General features: G+C 47.1%; 1 protein-coding gene across 3 annotated transcripts in view; it reads left to right on the plus strand.

The window, feature by feature from the left end:
* Positions 1–3,888: 3,888 nt before the first annotated feature.
* The window catches only part of VWF (von Willebrand factor), a 259,921-nt gene continuing 242,660 nt past the window's right edge, over positions 3,889–21,149 (plus strand). Inside the window, exons 1-6 of one of the 3 annotated variants that reach the window (XM_029597268.1) lie at positions 3,889–4,037; positions 4,629–4,732; positions 5,613–5,786; positions 9,942–10,044; positions 10,140–10,348; positions 17,073–17,197. In XM_029597268.1, the coding sequence (XP_029453128.1) occupies positions 4,678–4,732; positions 5,613–5,786; positions 9,942–10,044; positions 10,140–10,348; positions 17,073–17,197 (666 nt within the window). In that variant the 5' untranslated portion in view covers positions 3,889–4,037; positions 4,629–4,677. The remainder of the gene's footprint in view (positions 4,038–4,628; positions 4,733–5,612; positions 5,787–9,941; positions 10,045–10,139; positions 10,349–17,072; positions 17,198–21,149) is intronic. The other 2 variants (XM_029597267.1, XM_029597266.1) reach the window with 2 other exon arrangements.

The raw sequence follows: 21,149 nt of genomic DNA on the forward strand, positions 1-21,149 counted from the left end.
CCATTCGATTCAGCCAGGCCTGGATTTCCCAACAGGTCCATGTCTAGGATGGCACAAGTTCCTTCCCCCTTGCACTCTCTACCAACATCTCACCTCTCCATCCCTCTTTCCAAGTTCCTGCCTATACTTGTGATTCTTTGCCTCTGGCAGCGCCTCCAAGGACTTCAGGGTTCCTGGTCTAGCTCCACTGTTATTACAAGTCATTGAGGACAAGGATGAAGTCAGGAAAAGCCCTACTATCACAAGCCCCACCCATTACATGGAAGCCCAGAGGGGGTGGGGTCTGTGAGCACACTCCCTGGTTTGAAGTCAGGATGAGCCCTATGCTCATAAGCCCCGCCCCTTACAAGGAAGCCCAGAGGGGGAGGGGTCTATGAGCACACTCCCTGGTTTGAAGTCAGGATGAGCCCTATGCTCACAAGCCCCGCCCCTTACAAGGAAGCCCAGAGGGGGAGGGGTCTGTGAGCACACTCCCTGGTTTGAAGTCAGCATGAGCCCTATGCTCACAAGCCCCGCCCCTTACAAGGAAGCCCAGAGGGGGAGGGGTCTGTGAGCACACTCCCTGGTTTGAAGTCAGAATGAGCCCTATGCTCACAAGCCCCGCCCCTTTATTTATTTTATTTATTTTAATTTAAATTCTTTTAATATACCGATGCTCAAGATGAAGTCTTATCATACCGGTTTACATCATAACCGGGGGAAAACCATTTAACTAGAAAGAAAGTTACAATAAACAGGGTGTACAATTCAGAGCCATTAAGAGAGAAAGAATTAGTTTAACTTAACGCTACTAAAGGAGTAGTGCAAAAAAGCAGAAAACAATTGACTAGCTTGGGGTGCTGATTTAGCAGCTAGTTTAAATAAACAATTTGAGCATTCCCCTTACATGGAAGCCCAGAGAAGGTGAGGTCTGTGAGCACACTCCCTGGTTTGAAGTCAGGATGAGCCCTATGCTCACAAGTCCCACCCCTTACATGGAAGCCCAGAGGGGGGTGGGGTCTGTGAGCACACTCCCTGGTTTGAAGTCAGGATGAGCCCTGTACTCACAAGCCCTGCCCCTTACATGGAAGCCCAGAGGGGGGTGGGGTCTGTGAGCACACTCCCTGGTTTGAAGTCAGGATGAGCCCTGTGCTCACAAGCCCTGCCCCTTACATGGAAGCCCAGAGGGGGGTGGGGTCTGTGAGCACACTCCCTGGTTTGAGTTCAGGATGAGCCCTGTGCTCACAAGCCCCGCCCCTTACATGGAAGCCCAGAGAGGGTGGGGTCTGTGAGCACACTCCCTGGTTTGAAGTCAGGATGAGCCCTATGCTCACAAGCCCCGCCCCTTACATGGAAGCCCAGAGAGGGTGGGGTCTGTGAGCACACTCCCTGGTTTGAAGTCAGAATGAGCCCTATGCTCACAAGCCCCGCCCCTTACATGGAAGCCCAGAGGGGGTGGGGTCTGGGAGCACACTCCCTGGTTTGAAGTCAGGATGAGCCCTGTGCTCACAAGCCCTGCCCCTTACATGGAAGCCCAGAGGGGGAGGGGTCTGTGAGCACACTCCCTGGTTTGAAGTCAGAATGAGCCCTATGCTCACAAGCCCCGCCCCTTACATGGAAGCCCAGAGGGGGTGGGGTCTGGGAGCACACTCCCTGGTTTGAAGTCAGAATGAGCCCTATGCTCACAAGCCCTGCCCCTTACATGGAAGCCCAGAGGGGGGTGGGGTCTGGGAGCACACTCCCTGGTTTGAAGTCAGGATGAGCCCTGTGCTCACAAGCTCCGCCCATTACATGAAAGCCCAGAAGGGGCAGGGTCTGTGAGCTCACTCCTTGATTTGACTCAGTCCCTGTGCTCCTGGTTTCTGATAACAGCACAGATAGAGCTGGGGCACAAAGCTCTCAGGAAGGGACTGGGAGGGAAGGAGGTCGCAGATCTGGGCCAGAATGGGTGGGTGGGAATTGAATCAGAGGTCTGCAGGGAGGAGTGGGAGTAGGGTTGGGAAATCAGAGATCTGGGAGTAGGAATGCTGTATGGCACCAACAGTGCTTGGAGGCAGCGAAAGCAGAAATCTATTCCTGGACTCAACAGACTGAATGAAATCCTAGAAGCCCTAGTGGAGAGCACAGCTGGATCTGCTGAGCAGGCTGTGATATCGGCATTAACTAGCCGCTGGATCTGTCTGGCAGGTAGCAAGTACAGTAATTTCGTCAGAAGGAAGCACATTGCAGAGAAGAGCCAGCTCGCATGAGCCAGTAGAGTAGAGATGTGCTCCATCTCAATTTCAAAGGGAGCCCCAGTCAATTGTTGGAAGCCCAAATTGAGCATTTCTCCTCTTCCCCTCAACCCCCAGCCTGCCTAGGGTTGTGACAGATCTGACCCTGTAAACCCTTCCTTGGATGCCTGGTGTCCTGATCCCCCCGCGTCCCACGGGCTGTCTGATGTGTCCCACCAAGAGCTCGTGTGGCACAAGCAAACAGAGAGGGCAGCCTTGCCCTACCCTGGACCATTCCAAATTGTGGTGGGGCTGAAGGTGGCAGTGTGCACATCACCTTCATTTATCTACAGAATGACTCGTCTGTCCTGAGCCAGCTGAGCACCTTATGCAGGAAACCACGGGGTACACGCTCGTAGGCTTGTTCCTGACCCAGGCTGAGGAGTGTAGCATGCATCTAGCGGTCTTTAGCATTCTGGGATGCCGCAGGTCTGCTCTGGGTGCATTGTAACTGAACTGTGGTTATTGTACGGACCACGCATCCAATAATCGCTTTTGTAAAACACATTGGACCTAATGGCCCATCCAGTCTGCCCAGCAAGCTCCCATAGTCACCAGTTTCCCATACTGATCAGTTACTCAGATCGCCAAGGTCAGGGCTCTTGTTGGTTACTGTTTGAGTCCAATTTCCCACCCCCCTCCCGCCGTTGAAGCAGAGAGCAATGTTGGAGTTGCATCAGAAGTGTAGTATCAGGCTTTTTAGTTAAGGGTGGTAACCACTGCATCAAGCCAGTTACCCCCATGCTTATTTGTTTTCCCAGACTGTCCAGTACAATGTCCTTGTTGGTTGACTGAATCCCATTCCTCATTTCCTCTTTCCCCCCTGCCGTTGAAGCAGTGAGCAATGGTAGAGCTGCGGCACAGTATGAAGGGTGGAATCTGCCGTAGCAGCAAGTTACCCCCATGCAATTGGCTTATTTGTTAAGGGTAGTATCCGTCCCACCAGAAAACTGCCTTGCATAAGAAGTGAGGATGACACCACTGGCAGCTGGGATGCAGTGCATCCTAGGGAGGGTGGACTGGACTAACTGTGCAGAGTGAATCGGCCAGCTAGACTCTTCTGCTGTGATCTATGTGACTACTCTATGTGACACGTTTGCTTATATTGGAGACCATGCTTATGCACATTTATCTGGTGTGTATTTCATCTCCCGGGGATAGATTTGGGCAGGCCTAGCCGGGTTGTGAGCTTGCCTTGGCCGTGCTGTTTTCCCCTTATGATGCTGCTGGGGGTAGGCAGGTCTTCCTGGAATTACTTCTGGGAGCTCGCCCCTGAGGCAGGACAGCTTGCCCCGGAGCCCTGGAAACAGTGCACTCAGCAGGGCATGGAAAAAGCTTTGGGCTGGATCCCGGGTGTCCTGCCCTGCGCCTCCAGCACTGTCCTGGGCTTCCCTAATAAGTGGGCAGCGCGGCGCCTCTTCCAGGCCCCCAGCAGCCCTGCCCGTCAGGTTTTCCGCTCAGACCCCTTTCAAAGCTCAATCCATCACTTCAGATGTTAACCCGGCTTCCCTCCATTGTTCCTTTTTGGCAATTAAGCGCAGCGATTTCCCCCGCAGCCCGCCTCGCTCTGTTGTGCAGGGACTCGGACGGATGTACCGCTCACCCTTTATCTTTGCAAAAAGCTCCCGACTTCTATAAAACAGGAGGAACTTCAGACGGGGGCTACTGCGCCGCCAGCTCCTGCAGACAGAGGCCATGGTGGGCTACTAGGGAGGACCCAGCAAGGCAGCAGCGAGTCCCTTCCAGCTGCCCCGCCTGCAGCCCCCGCTGAACTCCCCAGGAAAGGTAGCAGAGCAGCTTTCTGCAGGATGAATTGGGGGGGGGGGGGGGGCTCTGTTCTCGAAACGCCTGGGCAGGACTCGCTCAACGCGTGGGGTGACCGGGACCCCGCTCTCAGCTTGCGGGGCCCCACGAATTGTACGGATGTGATGCTTCCGACTCTCCTCTGGGCCTGGGACAGTTGAGGGAGGGTCCTCTGCGGGGCCCCCGGGGGAGCTGCAGCTCGGCCCTAGCGTTACTGAAAGGAATAGGCGCTGGCAGGGGGCTGGAGTGGGAGGGAGTTGTGCTGGGATATCTGAGGAGCGGGGTGAGCCGGGGGTGGCCTTCTCTGGGCTCTGCGGGTACAGGGAGAGCCGGACTAAGCTGGCACATGGAAAGTTTGTTAGCACAGCCAGCCTGATGCATTGCTGGCTTCATGCCAAATGACAACAGTAATCATAATTCTTATCACGGCAGGAAAATACAGCAGTGGCTTGGAAAGCAAACGAAATCGAATTTCTCTCCTTCGCTAGTTACATCCAAATGCATGGGGTCTTAGAGAAGAGACTGCATTAAGAAGAGGAAGTCCGATTCAATTAACATATTCTCTTCTTTCAGTTATTCAATCTTAGCATTGCTTGTCGTTTCTCTCTGTCCGTGCTTCAAGATGAACTATCCTGGAGGACTCCCTGTGCTGATAGCAGTGGCCATTCTAACTCCAGGTACAGTGAGACTCCTCTTTCCTCTGGTAAGATGGGGAGGCCTCTGAAGTCCTGGGCATTACTGTTCTTATTATCTGGCAATGATTCAAATGCCCTTCTTTCTTTATTTTAATAACGGTGTCTAAAGCTTCCCAGATTCGTTTTCCTTTGGGGATTTTTTAAAGTCTGTGTTTTTGTAGTAGCAAATCTTACGTTTCCGAATCTGAGTCGTTTGAGTGATTGCTCTATGCCTTTCATGAGATATTATTGGATAACTCAAGTTCTTGGACCGCTTTGCATTTATCACTTCCAAACTGGGACTGAAGAATCCCTGTACTGGTGTTCACCCCCTATGGCCTGATGGTGTCCGCCTATCAATAGAAATCCATTGCCATTGGGCTCTGTCTCCCTCTTCCTCTCGGGCATTGCTCTCCCAGGAGCTGAAATGGGGACCCCCATATCTTCTCCTTAAGAGTATGCCCACACTATCACTTGCCAGGGGAAGGTGAGACTTTGGGAATAAAACAGCTCTTTAAACATTTTAATGTGAAATGGCTTCTGATGTTGTTGCAGTAATGCTCTTCTCTTCCCCATGTTCATGCATTGACTTCTTGGGCATTTTTTTGGAAAGGCAGTCCTATAAACACTGTAGGAAAAATAAATTCATCAGATGCTGGGTCTAACCAATGATTATTATTATTATTATTATATTTTGGCGATTCTAGAGTAAGTTCGGTCCACACTCACTGCTCTACTCATACACTTTACTCAGTTACACTTGACTGCTGGTTTTAGATACACTTTGGGGTTAGAAGTGCCAGTCTACCATAATGTGATAAGAAAACGGGATGAGAAGTGGGACTTTTTTTTGCTAATTGCTGAGTTGTGTTCCCACGTTCAGGACCGTCACATTCTTTCTTTACGGAGGGGAAACCAGAATGGGCGAAAGCCTCTCACTGCAGCCTTTTCGGAGACGACCACGTCCGGACCTTTGACGGCTCTTTTTATGACTTTGCTGGAGACTGCAGTTACTTGCTGGCTGGGGACTGTGTGAAGCGCTCCTTCTCCCTCCTAGGTGAGTCCTGGGCACTCTAGAACGCTCTAGGACAAGAGGTCACAGTATGAGGCTCCAGGGCAGGCAGACTCAGAGCAATATTGGAAAATATTTCTCCACAGAAAAGGGGGTGGATGCCTGGAAGTGGTGGAGCCAGAAACAGTAACAAAATTCTAGAAAGCCTGGGATTAGCATAGACGATCCCTAGCTGTGAAGAAGTAAGAGGGAAACCCCAGATCTACTGGGGTCTATGGCACTGAAGCAGGAATGAAATTGCGCAGATTAGATAGGCCATCAATCTTTATCTGTCCTCAAACTCTCTGTTTCTGGGTTCCAAGGAAATTTGCATTGCTGGCTGATCAGTCTACTGGTTGGGCATTTTATTCTGGGATAAACTTTCACAGGTGTACAGTGATTCTAAATCCAAAATTATGCATCTGCTGTTAGATTCATTAACAGCGGGATGAATGCTCCTAGATGCTAAATATTTAGTCTTTGGGTTCAAATTCTCCCACATAGACACATTCTCCCACATAGACACAAGGGTAAATAATATAAACAGGGCGCACTGGTGCAAACTCCATGCGGGGCTTGCACCAGTAATCAAAGCAAAAGATTTGCTTTGATTATTGTCTGAAATAAAAACCATGCACAGAGATTTGCATTTGCTCTCTCTCTCTGTGTAATTTTTCCACAGAAAATAATATGCATAGTTTTGGATAATAAGAATTACATGCATTGTTCACCTGTCCTCTTCCCGCCCCAGGGATCCTCTCTGCAATCTGCAGGTTCAACCATGCACGTAACGTACTGCTATCCATAGACAGATTGGGCAATTTTTAAAGCCCTGATTTTTTTCACAGGAAAAATGTTTTTTTTTTTTATCATGGAAAGGGTTTTGAATATTGCTCTCATAATTTTTTAGATGTCTTAAAGAGAAACTCATTTTCATAGTTAAAACACAAGCAGACTATGAGGAACTGCAAAGGGACCTTTCTAGACTAGGGAACTAAACATCTAAATGGCAGATGAAATTTAAAGTAGACAAGTGCAAAGTGATGCAGATGGGGAAAATACATTCTAACCCTAGGTGTGCAGTACTGGATTCCTTATTAGGAGTCACCACCTAGGAAAGGGAACTTGGTGCATGGTGTCTGTTAAAAAAACCAAATAAGATTTATTAGGAAAGGATTGAATAACAAAACTGAGAATGTCTTAATGCAGGGGTGGCTAGCTCCAGTCCTGGAGAGCCACAAATAGGCCAGGGTTTCAGGAAATCCATAATGAATATGCATGAGATAGATTTGTATACATTGGAAGCAGTGCATGCAAATCTCTCTTATGCATATGCATTGTATATATCTTGAAATCCAGGCCCATTTGTGGTTCTCGAGGACCAGAGTTGGCCACCCCTGTCAAAATGCCTCTGTATCGCTCCATGGTACAACTGCAGCTTGAGGATTACATTCATTTCTGGTTGCTTCATCTTAAAAAACATATAGCAGCTCTAGAAAAGGTACAGAGAAAGGTGACAAAAGGGCATGGAACAGCTCCCTTGTGAAGAAAGGCTAAACAGGTTAAGGTTAGTGCTCATCAGCCTGAAGAAGAGATGACTGAGAGGGATATGATAAAAGTTTATAAAATCGTGATTAGGATGGAATAGATTTATTAGGAATGGCTATTTACTTTTTCATAAAGTACTAGGACTAATTGGTAGCAGATCTAAAAAGTATTGGCGAGGTGTTTTTTTTCACTTTCGAGCTGTGGAACTTATTGCTAAGAAGATGACAAGGTTTCTAGCATAGCGAGGTTTAAAAGGGGGTTGGACATGTTCCTGGAGGAAAAGTCCATACACCATTATTAGCCTGGGAAAAGCACCACTTATCCCTAGGAGTGAGCAATTAGAAATGGGATTGTCCAGATATTTCCCAGAGTGGCCACTGCTAGACACAGGAGGCTTGGTCTGGCCCGGAATGACAAATCTTTATATTCTTATGCTCTTAATTTTCAAAGTGTTCAAAGTTTGTAAGTGAAGTGTCTGCTTGAAGCAATTCAATGAATATAGATTATGTTGCAATGGACATGCGTGCTCTAATATTTTGCCATTGGGTTTTTATGAGTCTCTCAAGCATTATCAGACAATTCAAACAAAAGATTTACTCACAAATAAAGTTTGCATTAACCCTCCCCTCAGTTCGGCCATCACCAATCCATAGTCACAGCTAGAATACTGCAAACCTTAGTTATGAAAAATAATGGTGAATTTCATAGCAGTCCTAACTTGCTTGGGAAAAAAGTGTGGATTACGCAGAAGAGGCGAAGAAAAACTTGGCGTAGAAAAGAATACGATAAATCGTAGGGATTTGGAAGAGACCAGCACACCCAGGACGTGAAGGGATGAAAGCCTGCATCCCCATTACTGATTCCTAAGAGAGCTGGGAATTCAGCTCCCAGCATCCCGGATTAGCTCTTATCTATGGCATAATCTCGGATACATATTTTAAGAACTCTCAAACACATTTTCTAAACCCTTTGGAAATGGCTGGCAGACTTTGAAGCCAATTATCTTCTAATTAAAACAGAACAGCCTAACATGCAGCACAAATATTTTCCATGCATTCTTATAACCAGGGAGCCAAGGTCTGAATTAAGTGACGAACACGAAATACTCCAGAGTAATTAGAACCTGAACTGAGAAATCTGATTATGAAAAGAAAAAAAAAATGAAACCACAATATGCAAAATATTCCTAATATTAAATGGTCAAAGCAGAGGCTGTGTGGGAATTAATAAGACGCTTGAGGCATGGAAATATATCTGTGAAAAGATTTGTGCAATATTATTTATCAATAGTGGTTGCATGTGCTGAGGTCTGGGGTTGTAGGGAAGGCAACTGCCGCTCTACTGATGGCCCTTACTGAGAAGGTTCCTCGGAGGACCAGCCCCGGGATCAGCAAGGGTAGAGGCCATCTGGGAAGGTTTGCCCATGGGCAGGGTTAGCATTGCTGGAGCACCGAGCCAAGATGGAGCTGGAAGACGGAGGAAAAGGAGGCTGAGCTGTGCCCCTTCTCCCTGCCCCTGGATATGCGTGCGTGCTCCCCAGGCTGGCCACTAGTGGTCCAACCAGCTCCAACACGGGAGCAGATTCTGCTCAGCCAGTGCCAGCCCTTGCCTGGGGCTGGCCACTAGTGGTCCAACCAGCTCCAACACGGGAGCAGATTCTGCAGATTCTGCTGCCAGCCCTTGCCTGGGGCATCAGGGCCCACTGAGAGCATACAGGGACATGAGAAAAATAGAAAGTTAATTCTTGGTAGGGATTTGAAAACGAGCACGCCAAGGAAACTCATCTTCCTACGTGGATGTTTTGAGACTTGGCACAGAAGTAAGTGTCACGTTCAGACATCCGAGGTTTCGAAATGTAAAACCCACCCTGGATTTCGGGCTGCCCACTTTCAGGCCGAAGCAAGCCATGCGCTAGCTAGAGTGCATGACTCAACCTGCGATTGGCCGTGCGTTTTGGACACACGTCCATAACCCCCGATGCAAAACGGCAGTTACAGCGTGGTAGGTGATACCACTCGTCACGTGCAAATGCACACTGATGAGGCCTTTATCTATTCCCCCCCATGCAAAAAAAAAAAAAAAGTGTGCCCAAGGTGCATGTTTTTACTCGCCAAAATTATTAACGCCTGCCAGGAGCAGACGTTGTTAATTTTGGAGAGCCCAAAGAGTGTACAGAAAAGCAGAAAACACTGCTTTTCTGTACTTCCTCCAACTTAATATCGTGACGACATTAAGTCGGAGGAAGTACAAAACTATAATTCTAAAGTCAGACATGCAAAGCAGGTGTTGCATCTGAGGGGAAGGGGACCTGAAGTAATGCCCATAACTGTCCAAGTGCAGGTTAGACACCGAACTCCTGGGCAGAGTTTAAAAAATGCAACCTTCTTTGCCTTAAATGAATAGCTTTCCCTCGCTGGAACATCACAGCAACACGCAGAGCAGCTCCCTGGAAGCCAGTGCTGCACAAGACAGGGAATCTCTGCTCAGGACAGCAAAGGTTTAATGTAGTGGAGTACAAACATTTTTAAATAAATAAATCTGTTTTCAAAGATAAAGGATGCAGCAAAAAAAAAAAAAAAATGTAGGTTTTAAAAGTTGTTTTTTTCAATGCAGGTGATTACCAGCATGGAAAACGGAAAAGCATCTCTTTGTATCTCGGGGAGTATTTTGACCTTCACTTGTTTCTGGATGGGTCTGTGACTCAGGGAGAGAAAAGGTAAACACCTTGTGCAGAGACCTGGAATGCCAATAAGGCGCCCGATCTGTGCCCGGTGCCCGGCAGACGCTAAGCAAAGCTCTTGTATCCAACAGGATGCACACGCCGTACGCCTCCAACGGGATATTTCTGGAAACCGAAGCAGGCTCGTACAAGCTGTCCAGCTACGAGCACGGATTTGTGGTGAGGATTGACACCAGTGGGAACGTACAGCTCATGCTCTCCGACAAGCACTTCAACAAAACCTGCGGACTCTGCGGTAACATGAATAACCTTGCAGAGGATGACTTCATGACGCAGGAAGGTAAGATGTTTACTGTTTATGGAAGTCACCTTAGGCCCACCCTGTTGGGAGAGGAATGCAGATAAATACATAATAAGACGGCCATGTGAAATCACGGTTTCAGACCAAGGCCAGGCAAGTGTTGCCAATATTAATGAACAAGACGCACATCCTGACCAAGCCTTCAAGAGAAGTATCTCACTGTCTCCTAAAACACAAAAACCATAGCATAATTACCATAACACAGTTGCATCATAAATAAACATAAAACCAACAGCAAAGTAAAAAACAATGAAATGAAATATATAAAACGGGACAATTCATAAACATGCAAGCAAAATATATTGTTGTACTCTAGGGATGAGTGAACCTTCTCTGACCTGGTTGAAATCCAGGTGCAGATCTGCAAATATTCAGTTTAGATTTGCTTGAATAATTAGATTTAGCTTGTAAGTAATTTACATTTGCCATTTTTTTTACCACTGTAATTTTCTTGGATTGGTTTGGATTTATGCAAAGATTCTCAGACTGAAAGTATTTGAAGTACGGATCTACCAGTAATACACAGGAAAATAATCACCTGTCCAGCCATCCTGTAATCTCTCAGCCTGCGTCCTCTCCATCCGGCCTGAAGCAACCTGCCTTTCCATTGCCTGGAGCTGATTGGCTGTAGAAATGTCCTTTTCATGGCCTGCACTCAAGGTTGGCTCAAGGCAATCTGCTGCCCGAGGTGAGGGATGAGATTGAGCTCCCCTCCCCCTCTGCCCCCCCTCTTCCATACCCACCCATACGTGCATACACTCACATACGCTCATTCACTTCTCTCCCTCTTCCATACCCACCTATACGTGCATACACTCACATACGCTCATTCACTTCTCTCCCTCTTCCATACCCACACATACGTGCATACACTCACATACACTCATTCACTTCTCTCCCTCTTCCATACCCACCCATATGTGCATACACTCACATACTCTCATTCACTTCTCTCCCTCTTCCATACCCACCCATACGTGCATACACTCACATACGCTCATTCACTTCTCTCCCTCTTCCATACCCACCCATACGTGCATACACTCACATACGCTCATTCACTTCTCTCCCTCTTCCATACCCACCCATACGTGCATACACTCACATACGCTCATTCACTTCTCTCCCTCTTCCATACCCACCCATACGTGCATACACTCACATGCACTCATTCACTTCTCTCCCTCTCCCATACCCACCCATACGTGCATACACTCACATGCACTCATTCACTTCTCTCCCTCTCCCATACCCACCCATACGTGCATACACTCACATGCACTCATTCACTTCTCTCCCTCTTCCCTACCCACGCATACGTGCATTCACTCACATGCACTCATTCACTTCTCTCCCTCTTCCATACCCACCCATACGTGCATACACTCACATGCACTCATTCACTTCTCTCCCTCTTCCATACCCACGCATACGTGCATACACTCACATGCACTCATTCACTTGTCTCCCTCTTCCATACCCACCCATACGTGCATACACTCACATGCACTCATTCACTTCTCTCCCTCTTCCATACCCACCCATACGTGCATACACTCACATGCACTCATTCACTTCTCTCCCTCTTCCATACCCACCCATACGTGCATACACTCACATACGCTCATTCACTTCTCTCCCTCTTCCATACCCACCCATACGTGCATACACTCACATGCATTCACTTCTCTCCCTCTCCCATACCCACCCATACGTGCATACACTCACATGCACTCATTCACTTCTCTCCCTCTCCCATACCCACCCATACGTGCATACACTCACATGCACTCATTCACTTCTCTCCCTCTCCCATACCCACCCATACGTGCATACACTCACATACTCTCATTCACTTCTCTCCCTCTTCCATACCCACGTGCACTCTCATTGCCTCTTCTCACCTCGATTCTCATTACCCACAGGAGCCTCCTCTTTCCCCAGGCCCACGAGGCGTGCGCTCCACTTCCTCCTCCTCCTCCAGTAGCGTCGGCCCGCTCTGCCCTTGTTTGATTTTCGGTGCCTGGCCCGACACACTGTTGCTCCTCCTCCCGCGTCCTCGGTTTCCCGCGGAGGAGGGCGACGCTCCTGCTCGTCTTTCTGGCCGCGCAGCACCGGGTTTTTCACATTTTCTTCCGGGGGTGCGGGCGCCGACGCTCCTCCTCCTTTCATCAAGCACGGGCTGCTCCAGGCCCCTCTCTCTTCCGGCCTTCTGCAGCAGGGCACCCGGAGGTTTCGGGTGTGGGCCCGGCGTCCTGGCAATCCCTTCAGAATTCCGGAATCTCCCGGCCAAATCCGGAGAGTTCCCAGCTGTGGAGCGTGAGGCAGCCGAGGCAGGGGGTAGGCCCTGAGAGGCAGGCGCCACAGCAGCGCCCTGAGGGGGGCAAAATTCTGCCTCCTGAAGTGGTCGCCCCCACCCTGCCTCTTCGTAGAACTGCCCCTGCCTGCACTCACTGCAAAACTCATTTGACAAAACCTGAATCTATAAACTAAAGTTCTACTAAATTCTAAATCTGACAAAAAATGAGTTCTTCAAACCCTAGTTCTCAACATCCTAAGGCTATTTCTGAGGCCATAAAAGTGACCTGGATTAGGGCCCAAAGAAAGAAAGTGTGAGAGCTTCCAGCACAGATGTCAAACTGCCGCTTTCATGGAAAATGTCTTGAGTGAAGAGAGATTTTCGGCTTTCTCGAATAAATGCATTGCAATGCTCACCCCTCCCTATTCCCCCCCCCCCCCCATTTCCTGTTTATGTAAATAAAAAGGATTAAGATACAGACTTTTACTATTTTGTGCATGAGTAGGGAAGCCCACTGGCTCCACTTTTTCAGTACAAGTTGATCCAGTCCTGGGTTTCCCACATTGCATGTAGGGCATTGTAGTTCTGATTTTTCCCTATGGTAATAGTTCCCAAACCTGTCTTGGGGGGGATCCCCAGTTGCCAGTGGGCAACCTTATTCATGCATAAAGGATGGAACAATTCCCCTGTGAGGAAAGGCTAAAGGGGTTAAGATTCTTCAGCTTGGAGAAGAGTCGGCTGAGGGGAGATATGATAGAAGTCTATCAAATAATGAGTGGAGAGGAACAGGTAAACATTAATCAGTTGTTTACTCTAAAGTACAAAGGACAGGGGACACACAATGAAGTTACTGGGTGATACATTTAAAACTAATAAGAGACAATATTTTTTTACTCAATGCAAAATTAAACTCTGGAATTTGTTGCTGGAGGATGTGATGAAAACTGTTAGTGTAGCAGAGTTTTAAAAAGACTCAGATAAATTCCTGGAATAATAATCCATAAACCATTATTAAGGTGGCCATGGAGAAATTAATTTTTTATCCCTGGGATAAGCAGCTTGGAAACTCTCTACCCCTTGGGATCCTGCCAGGTACCTGTGACCTGGATTGGCCACTGTTGGAAGCAGGATACTGGGCTTTATGGACCCTTGGTCTGACCCAGTATGGCATGTTCTTATGTTCTTATACATAAAATAATATTAAACGTCAGCATTTCATTTATTGATTTATTGAATTGCCTTTCTAACATGTAAATCAAGGTGATGTACAACATTATAAAATCTACAATATGTGAAATTAATCATACATACAATTTCTAATACATTAGTCACTAGCTAAAATAAATTTACCTATACATTTACTACAGATTTTATACAGAAGGAATTTAATTCAAAACAAAAGTCAACATCTTAATCCAGTGTTTCCCAGCCCACTCCTGGAGACACACCTAGTCACAGAGCTGTAGCCAGGCAATTTGGCATCTCTGGCCAAGTGAAAAACTGCGCCCTCACCCGTTACACAACACATGACACATGTAAAAAAACAGAAACATTACCATTCCTTGTAAAACAAAATTAGTGAAACCATACCAATAAAAAGAATAATTCAAAACAATTAAAATTAAAAACTCATATAAAAATCTCCCAAACATCAATAACATATTTCAGAACAGAGACATCAAATAACACCCAACAATTAAAATAAGGATTTTAAAAAATTTCCCCGTTATAACATTTGATTTCCAGATGCCCTGAAATTGTCATGGATTAGCAGGCGGAGGGTAACTGGGGTAGTTGTGCACATATATGCTCCCTCTCATGCACACACACACATGCTCTCTCACTCTCCCACACACAAACACACACATACTTTCTCACTCATTCATTATGACTATCTTGGAAATCAGCTTGGTTAGGGGTGTCTCCAGAGCAGGGTGGTTCAGGACTGATTCAGGAATATATTTAATAGGTTGGAGGCAGCCCTCTGCCACCAAGTTTCCGTATGAGCTCAGACAAACCACCCTGTGCCCTGGTGCCTCGGTTACCCAATTGCAGCTGGGTAACAAAACTAGAAGCTTCGCTGCTGCTTCTCCCTTGCATTCTTTGAAAACGCTCACGCAGCCCTTTTTACACGGGGATGTAGTTAGGCTGATTTGGAGCTATGTTCTAGGTTCTGTTACATTTTCTGCATACCCTGCCTTATCAATCCCTAATTGGCTTACAGCAATTTAAAAAGTGCAATTCATAAAAATACAATGCAATACAAAAATAATGCAAACCAAACAATAATGATAATAATAATGATAATATATAGGCTATTACACAGCTGGAATTCCCTCCCTACTGTCACTAGGGATCAATCATACCAACATAGTTATACTTACATTTACTAAAATGTCCTCCCCAAAAACCACATCACACCCATCTCCCAGGGGTCACCAGGATCCAGGAACAGTTTACGTTATTTCTGGCTTGTGACTGACACTCACCTTTTTCTGTACGATAACAGTTTTTCTGATCTAATTTGCTTCTCTGGCAGTGAAATTCATCAGTAAAGCTGATGGTCAGTGCTGACCTTTGTTTAGAACATTCTCCAGTTCTGTCAATGGTCATGCAAAACAGTTTTCTTTTATTTTTCTTTTCTTTGTTTTTTGATTCTGTTTGATTATTTCAGTTTATTTTGTCCACTTGAAATTTAATAAACACCAAAGCAAAAAAAAAAACAAACCCCCAAAAACCCGAAAAATAGCAAAGGTGTTTATGTCGTTGATGACATTGAACATTAGAGTTAATACTTTATATGAAGTCTTTATTTTACAGGAAGCCAGTGCAATGCTATCAGCGAGGGGGTGGTGTGGTCAAATTAACTTGTCCCTAATAAGAGCCTAGCAGAGGCATTCTGTAATAACTGTAGTGGTCCTAAAAGTCCTGAAGTTAGGCCTAGTAGTAGGGCGTTGCAGTAATCTATCTTTGAAAATATTAGTGTTTGTAATACTGTGCGGAAATCCTGTAAAGTTAGTAATTGTTTCAGCCGATGTAATATTCTCAGCTTGGAGTATCCTGTTTTCATAAGTTTGTTTATGTGTTTTTTCATTGCAAAGTTCTCATCAGTCTGTATTCCCAGGTCCCGTTCTTGATCTGAAGGTGTAATGTTAAAATTACCCAGGTCTAGGAGTGGAGGTTTGACTATAGAGGAGTTTTCCCTTAACCATACAATTTCAGGTTTTTTTTTGTGTTTAGTGTTAGTTTCAGCTGAGATAGCTCTTCTTGAATTGCCTTCATGTATGTAGACAGAGTTGATGCAGTTTTCTCAAGTGATTTGTTGAATGGGATGTAGAATTGAATGTCATCTGCGTATAAGAAGACGTTGATTCCTAGTTCCGCCAGTAATGCGCATAGAGGCAGCATATAAATGTTGAATACTAGGATAACCGAGAGTGCTGACCCTTGGGGGACACCTGTATCAATAATATGTGATTGCCCAGTCTGACTTGGAATGACCTATCTGACAGGAAGGAAGAGAACCATTTGAGAACATTTCCGTCAATTCCAATTTTTCTCAACTGTTGGCATAGCAGGGTGTGGTCCACAGAGTCGAAGGCTGCCGTTAAATCAATTAGTATCAGGATATAAGATTCATCATTGTCAAACCCCTGTAGTACACGGTCTGTTAAAGAAATGAGTAACGTTTCTGCTGAATGATTTTTTCTGAATCCGAATTGATTTGGATATAGAATATTATTGACTTCTAGGTGGTTTTCTAGTTGGGCTAACACTGCTTTCGCTAGGATTTTTGCAATAAAAGGCAAGTTGGATATTGGTCGATAATTGTCCCAATCGTCAATTCTGCCAGTTTTAAGTTCTTAGGATTGGTTTAATCACTGCTTGTTTTGCCCCAGCAGGGACCGATCCTTCTGATAGCAAGTGGTTGATGATGGTTGCGTTTGTTGGAGTGATTACGCTGTGCGCTGTTTTCAGGGAACCTGCGGGAATTGGGTCCAGTGGGTGGAAGGCAGGCTTACTCCATGAATCACAAGAAGCCAAAATGCGGTAGGACCCCTTTTCAAAATGGCGCTGAGCAGCCCTGAGGCCAGCACCATTCTGTTGTACAAAATGGCAGCGCCCTCAGGTCAGCGCCATCTAGCCATACAACCAAATGGCGTCGGCTTCAGGCCAGCAGCGATTGGGGATCAATCTCCCACATTTCAAGTTCTTGCGATCCATGGCTAGGGTGCAGTGTACCCGGGGAGGGTGGGGGATACGGGAAGGCCCAGGCTGGGGGAAGGGGAGTGGGGAATGGGGCTGGAGGGCTGCATCCTGAAACAGAGTTTCCTTGTGTTTTTCAAGTCATTTGGAAATGAAATGCAAGACACACCCCTACACACCTTTTATGTCATCCTGCAGACATCCCAGTCCTAAACAGCTATGATTTTGCTAATTCGTGGGCTTTACATGAAGGAAACAAGAGATGTAGGAGAGTGTCTCCACCCAGCCACACCTGCAACATCTCCTCAGAGGCTGCAGACAAGGTAAGTCACCCAAAGAAAAGGCAGCTTCTCCTTCCCTGCTAACCCGGATAACAAGGAATTAGCGAACTAACTCTGACAAGGCAGGGCTGCAGAGCCATGGCCCCTCCGCTTCCCAGTCTGAAAGCTAAATACCCTCACACCTGCCTGCTCCCGGATTTATTCTTAGCTCTCTTTTCTTTCTTTTTGCATGTTTTTTAAAATTTTATTTCTTATATTTTTAAAAAGTTTTGGAATAAGAGTTGTGCACCTCTTATTATGCCCCAATTCCTATTAAAAACATTTCCTCCATAAGTCCATGCTGAGTTCATGCTTTACATGTATCAGTGCGATACCTGCATAGGGCTCTGATGAAGATTTGCTCTTCATCTATCAGTGCTGTGTTCATGCTTTACTTGTATCAGTGCGATACCTGCATGGGGCTCTGATGAAGATTTGCTCTTCAGCTATCGGTGCTCTGTTCATGCTTTACTTGTATCAGTGCGATACCTGCATGGGGCTCTGATGAAGATTTGCTCTTCAGCTATCGGTGCTGTGTTCATGCTTTACATGCATCAGTGTGATACCTGCATGGGGCTCTGGTGAAGATTTGCTCATCTATCAGTGCTGTGTTCATGCTTTACTTGTATCAGTGCGATACCTGTATGGGGCTCTGATGAAGATTTGCTCTTCAGCTATCGGTGCTGTGTTCATGCCTTATGTGTATCACTATGACGACTACATGGGGCTCTGGGGAAGATCCACTCTTTGGCTATCAGTGCTACGATCATGCTTTACGTGTATCAGTATGATGCCTGCATGGGGCTCTGGTGAAGATCCACTCTTTAGTTATCAGTGCTACGATCATGCTTTACGTGTATCTGTATGACGCCTGCATGAGGCTCTGGTGAAGATCCACTCTTCAGCTATCAGTGCTATGATCATGCTTTACGTGTATCAGTATGACGCCTGCATGGGGCTCTGGTGAAGATCCACTCTTTAGTTATCAGTGCTACGATCATGCTTTACGTGTATCAGTATGACGCCTGCATGAGGCTCTGGTGAAGATCCACTCTTCAGCTATCAGTGCTACGATCATGCTTTACGTGAATCTGTATGACGCCTGCATGGGGCTCTGGGGAAGATCCACTCTTCGGCTATCAGTGCTACGATCATGCTTTACGTGAATCTGTATGACGCCTGCATGGGGCTCTGGGGAAGATCCACTCTTTGGCTATCAGTGCTACGATCATGCTTTACGTGTATCTGTATGATGCCTGCATGGGGCTCTGGGGAAGATCCACTCTTTGGCTATCAGTGCTACGATCATGCTTTACGTGTATCTGTATGACGCCTGCATGAGGCTCTGGTGAAGATCCACTCTTCAGCTATCAGTGCTACCATCATGCTTTATGTGTATCTGTAAGACACCTGCATGAGGCTCTGGTGAAGATCCACTCTTCAGCTATCAGTGCTATGATCATGCTTTACGTGAATCAGTTTGACGTCTGCATGGGGCTCTGGTGAAGTTCCACTCTTCAGCTCAATGACTTTGTTTGCTGTAATGGCCAGTTGAAGTGGCGCAAAGAAAATTTTGCTAGCACTGTTGCTTTGGTGTTTCTTGAGACTCTCACGAGTGGTCATACCGTCGCCCCCCCATGCAGGACAGAATTAGCTCAATTGTTCTTTTGAGTGGGGGCCATGAGAGCTGGGGGTGAGGGAGGGTTGGAATAAAGATGTGAACACCAGGCAGTGATGCAGGGACTTTCTTCTACCTGTGAAGACTCCTGCATCCAGGATTCCTGGCATTGAGCTGCAGAGGAGTCTTCTTGTAGTTGCTGGAAAACAAAGATCTACCATTTCCGATCCGTGCACATGTTTTTGACTTAGCATAGAAAACGGATCAGTTAGAAAGTGCTTATTATGATGAGTGCTGCTGAAAGCACTCCTGGGCCCGGTATAGCCAGGCTGCATTGCCGTTGTCAAACAATTCTCCCCTGTTCTTCAGGTTGGTTAAAAGGATTTCTATCTGTGTTGTACTGACTGTGAAGCTTTGGGTAAAAATATGATCACAGTTGCACTAAATTCAAAAGTGCTGTGGTTGCCCTGTTAGTCCGCTAGAGCATGAAGGAGTAAGGGTCAGTAGCCATTACTACTGAGGGATGAGTTAGTGAGGAAAACATTTCCTCCTTCCCCAGTTCTAGCCTTCCAGCAATGTCCTAGCCTAAAAACAAATTCTTATAAGGAGGAAGCTCCAAACAGAAACTCAAATAGAGGAGGAATACGGCACTAAAACCCTGCAAGATACCATAATGCATGCTGTGCAGAACATATCTCAGGACCCTACAGCCATAGGCGTCGCTATGGGGTGGCAAGGGCCAACCCCCCCCAAAAAAGGCTTGCCACCCCAATTTTAAACATCGGACTGGGCAGGGATAAACCAGATTCCTGCCTGATGTGATGCTGAAGATGCATCCTCTCCCCACTCACCCGCCACCAGCAGGAGTCACGTTTAATTCTGCATCACCTCCTGCTGCTGCTGTGGAGCCGGCCTCGCAGCTCTTCCTGTGAGGCTGGCCCGGAAATGTCCCCTCCTTCAAGGTGACTCCTGCTTCAGTTCACGCCAGTGGACCCTGTCCTGCTGGTGGCTGAAGATGGAGGGAGGCTGGGACGTCCGCCGTGGAGGCCATCACGTCGGAGGCTGAAGAAGAGTCCCAGAAAAGAAAGGAAGGCCACGAGGGTGTGCGAGTGAGCCTACGTATTTTTGTGTGTGTGAGAGAGAGAGAGGCTGTGTAGAGTGGTGCAGTAAACGTGCAGAGCAAGGCATGGCCAGGGCAAGACCAAAAGTGGGCAAGTGTCATTGGGAGTAGGAAGGAACCTCACAGACAACCAGCGTGGGGGATGCCTCTCCCAGCCAGTGCTGTCGCTGCTTGGCTGATCATGCCTGTGCCAAAGATGAAGCCCAAGCACTTTTTAAGTACCCATGGCTGGGACAGCGAAACTGTGAATGACTCAGGAAATTAGTAACACTTCTACAGTGTGGGGGGGAATGGCAAACACCACAGGGGCCGCCAAACATCCCAAGGCATATCTGGAGGGCTGAGGCAGGAGGAAGAAAGGCAGGAAGTCCCGAGGAGTGGCGAGGCAATGCCTGCAAAGCAACGGGTGGCAAGAGTCGCCACGTACCGTACCTCTCCATTCAGTGCTGCACCTTCTAACTCTCCGCTCTCAATTTTTAGACTTCTGGCATTTTTATTCACACCCAGCAGCTGATGCAGGCAGTACCAGTTCCATATTGGGCTACTTCGGCCTTTACCGCAGCCTCTCTAAGTTTCCCGTGACGCAGGTAATCCTTGGAAGGTACCTGCCTCCGAAGCATGCGCTCCTGAGCGACTGTCGGACTCCCCCCCTGGTCTTGTTTGAAAGCTGCTCTGCCTCCTTATTGAGCGTTTGCAGCACCCTGCTTAGGATGGAGCCTATCCAGGTCTCAGCTGCAGTTTTTTTTGCTTGATTCCTATTTGCACTAAATTCAAAGGGATTGGCGCTGGAGGCGTTTCCTGCAGTGACGTTCCTTTGCAGTACTATTTTTTTTTTTTTTTGCAGGACGTTAATCCTCCTGCTTTGCCAAGGGTTGCCCATTACATCGCTGTGCCCCCCCCCCCGTCCCTCAGCGGGGGGGGGGGGGGGTCAGCTGACAGGTCATTTACACCCCACCCCCTCCAATACAAGATCTCAAGCGCAGCCCCCATAAGATTACATCGAAAATGGATGGGACTGATTTTCAGAGACTGTCCAGACCTCCCATGGTGGAGAAGTGTGCACTGCACCCGCAGTGCAGAACGGGGATTATTCATGAGGGCGGACAGTACGTTTGCCTTGGAAAAAAGAACTTAACGCTGCACGTGGAGAAAATTCTGCAGCCCTAGCGTTAGATGAATTTATCCTCTACCAAGAATAAAAGCTGGAAGGTGCAGCG

This window comes from Rhinatrema bivittatum, chromosome 4 (genome assembly GCF_901001135.1).
Source record: "Rhinatrema bivittatum chromosome 4, aRhiBiv1.1, whole genome shotgun sequence".
Classification (NCBI taxonomy): domain Eukaryota; kingdom Metazoa; phylum Chordata; class Amphibia; order Gymnophiona; family Rhinatrematidae; genus Rhinatrema; species Rhinatrema bivittatum.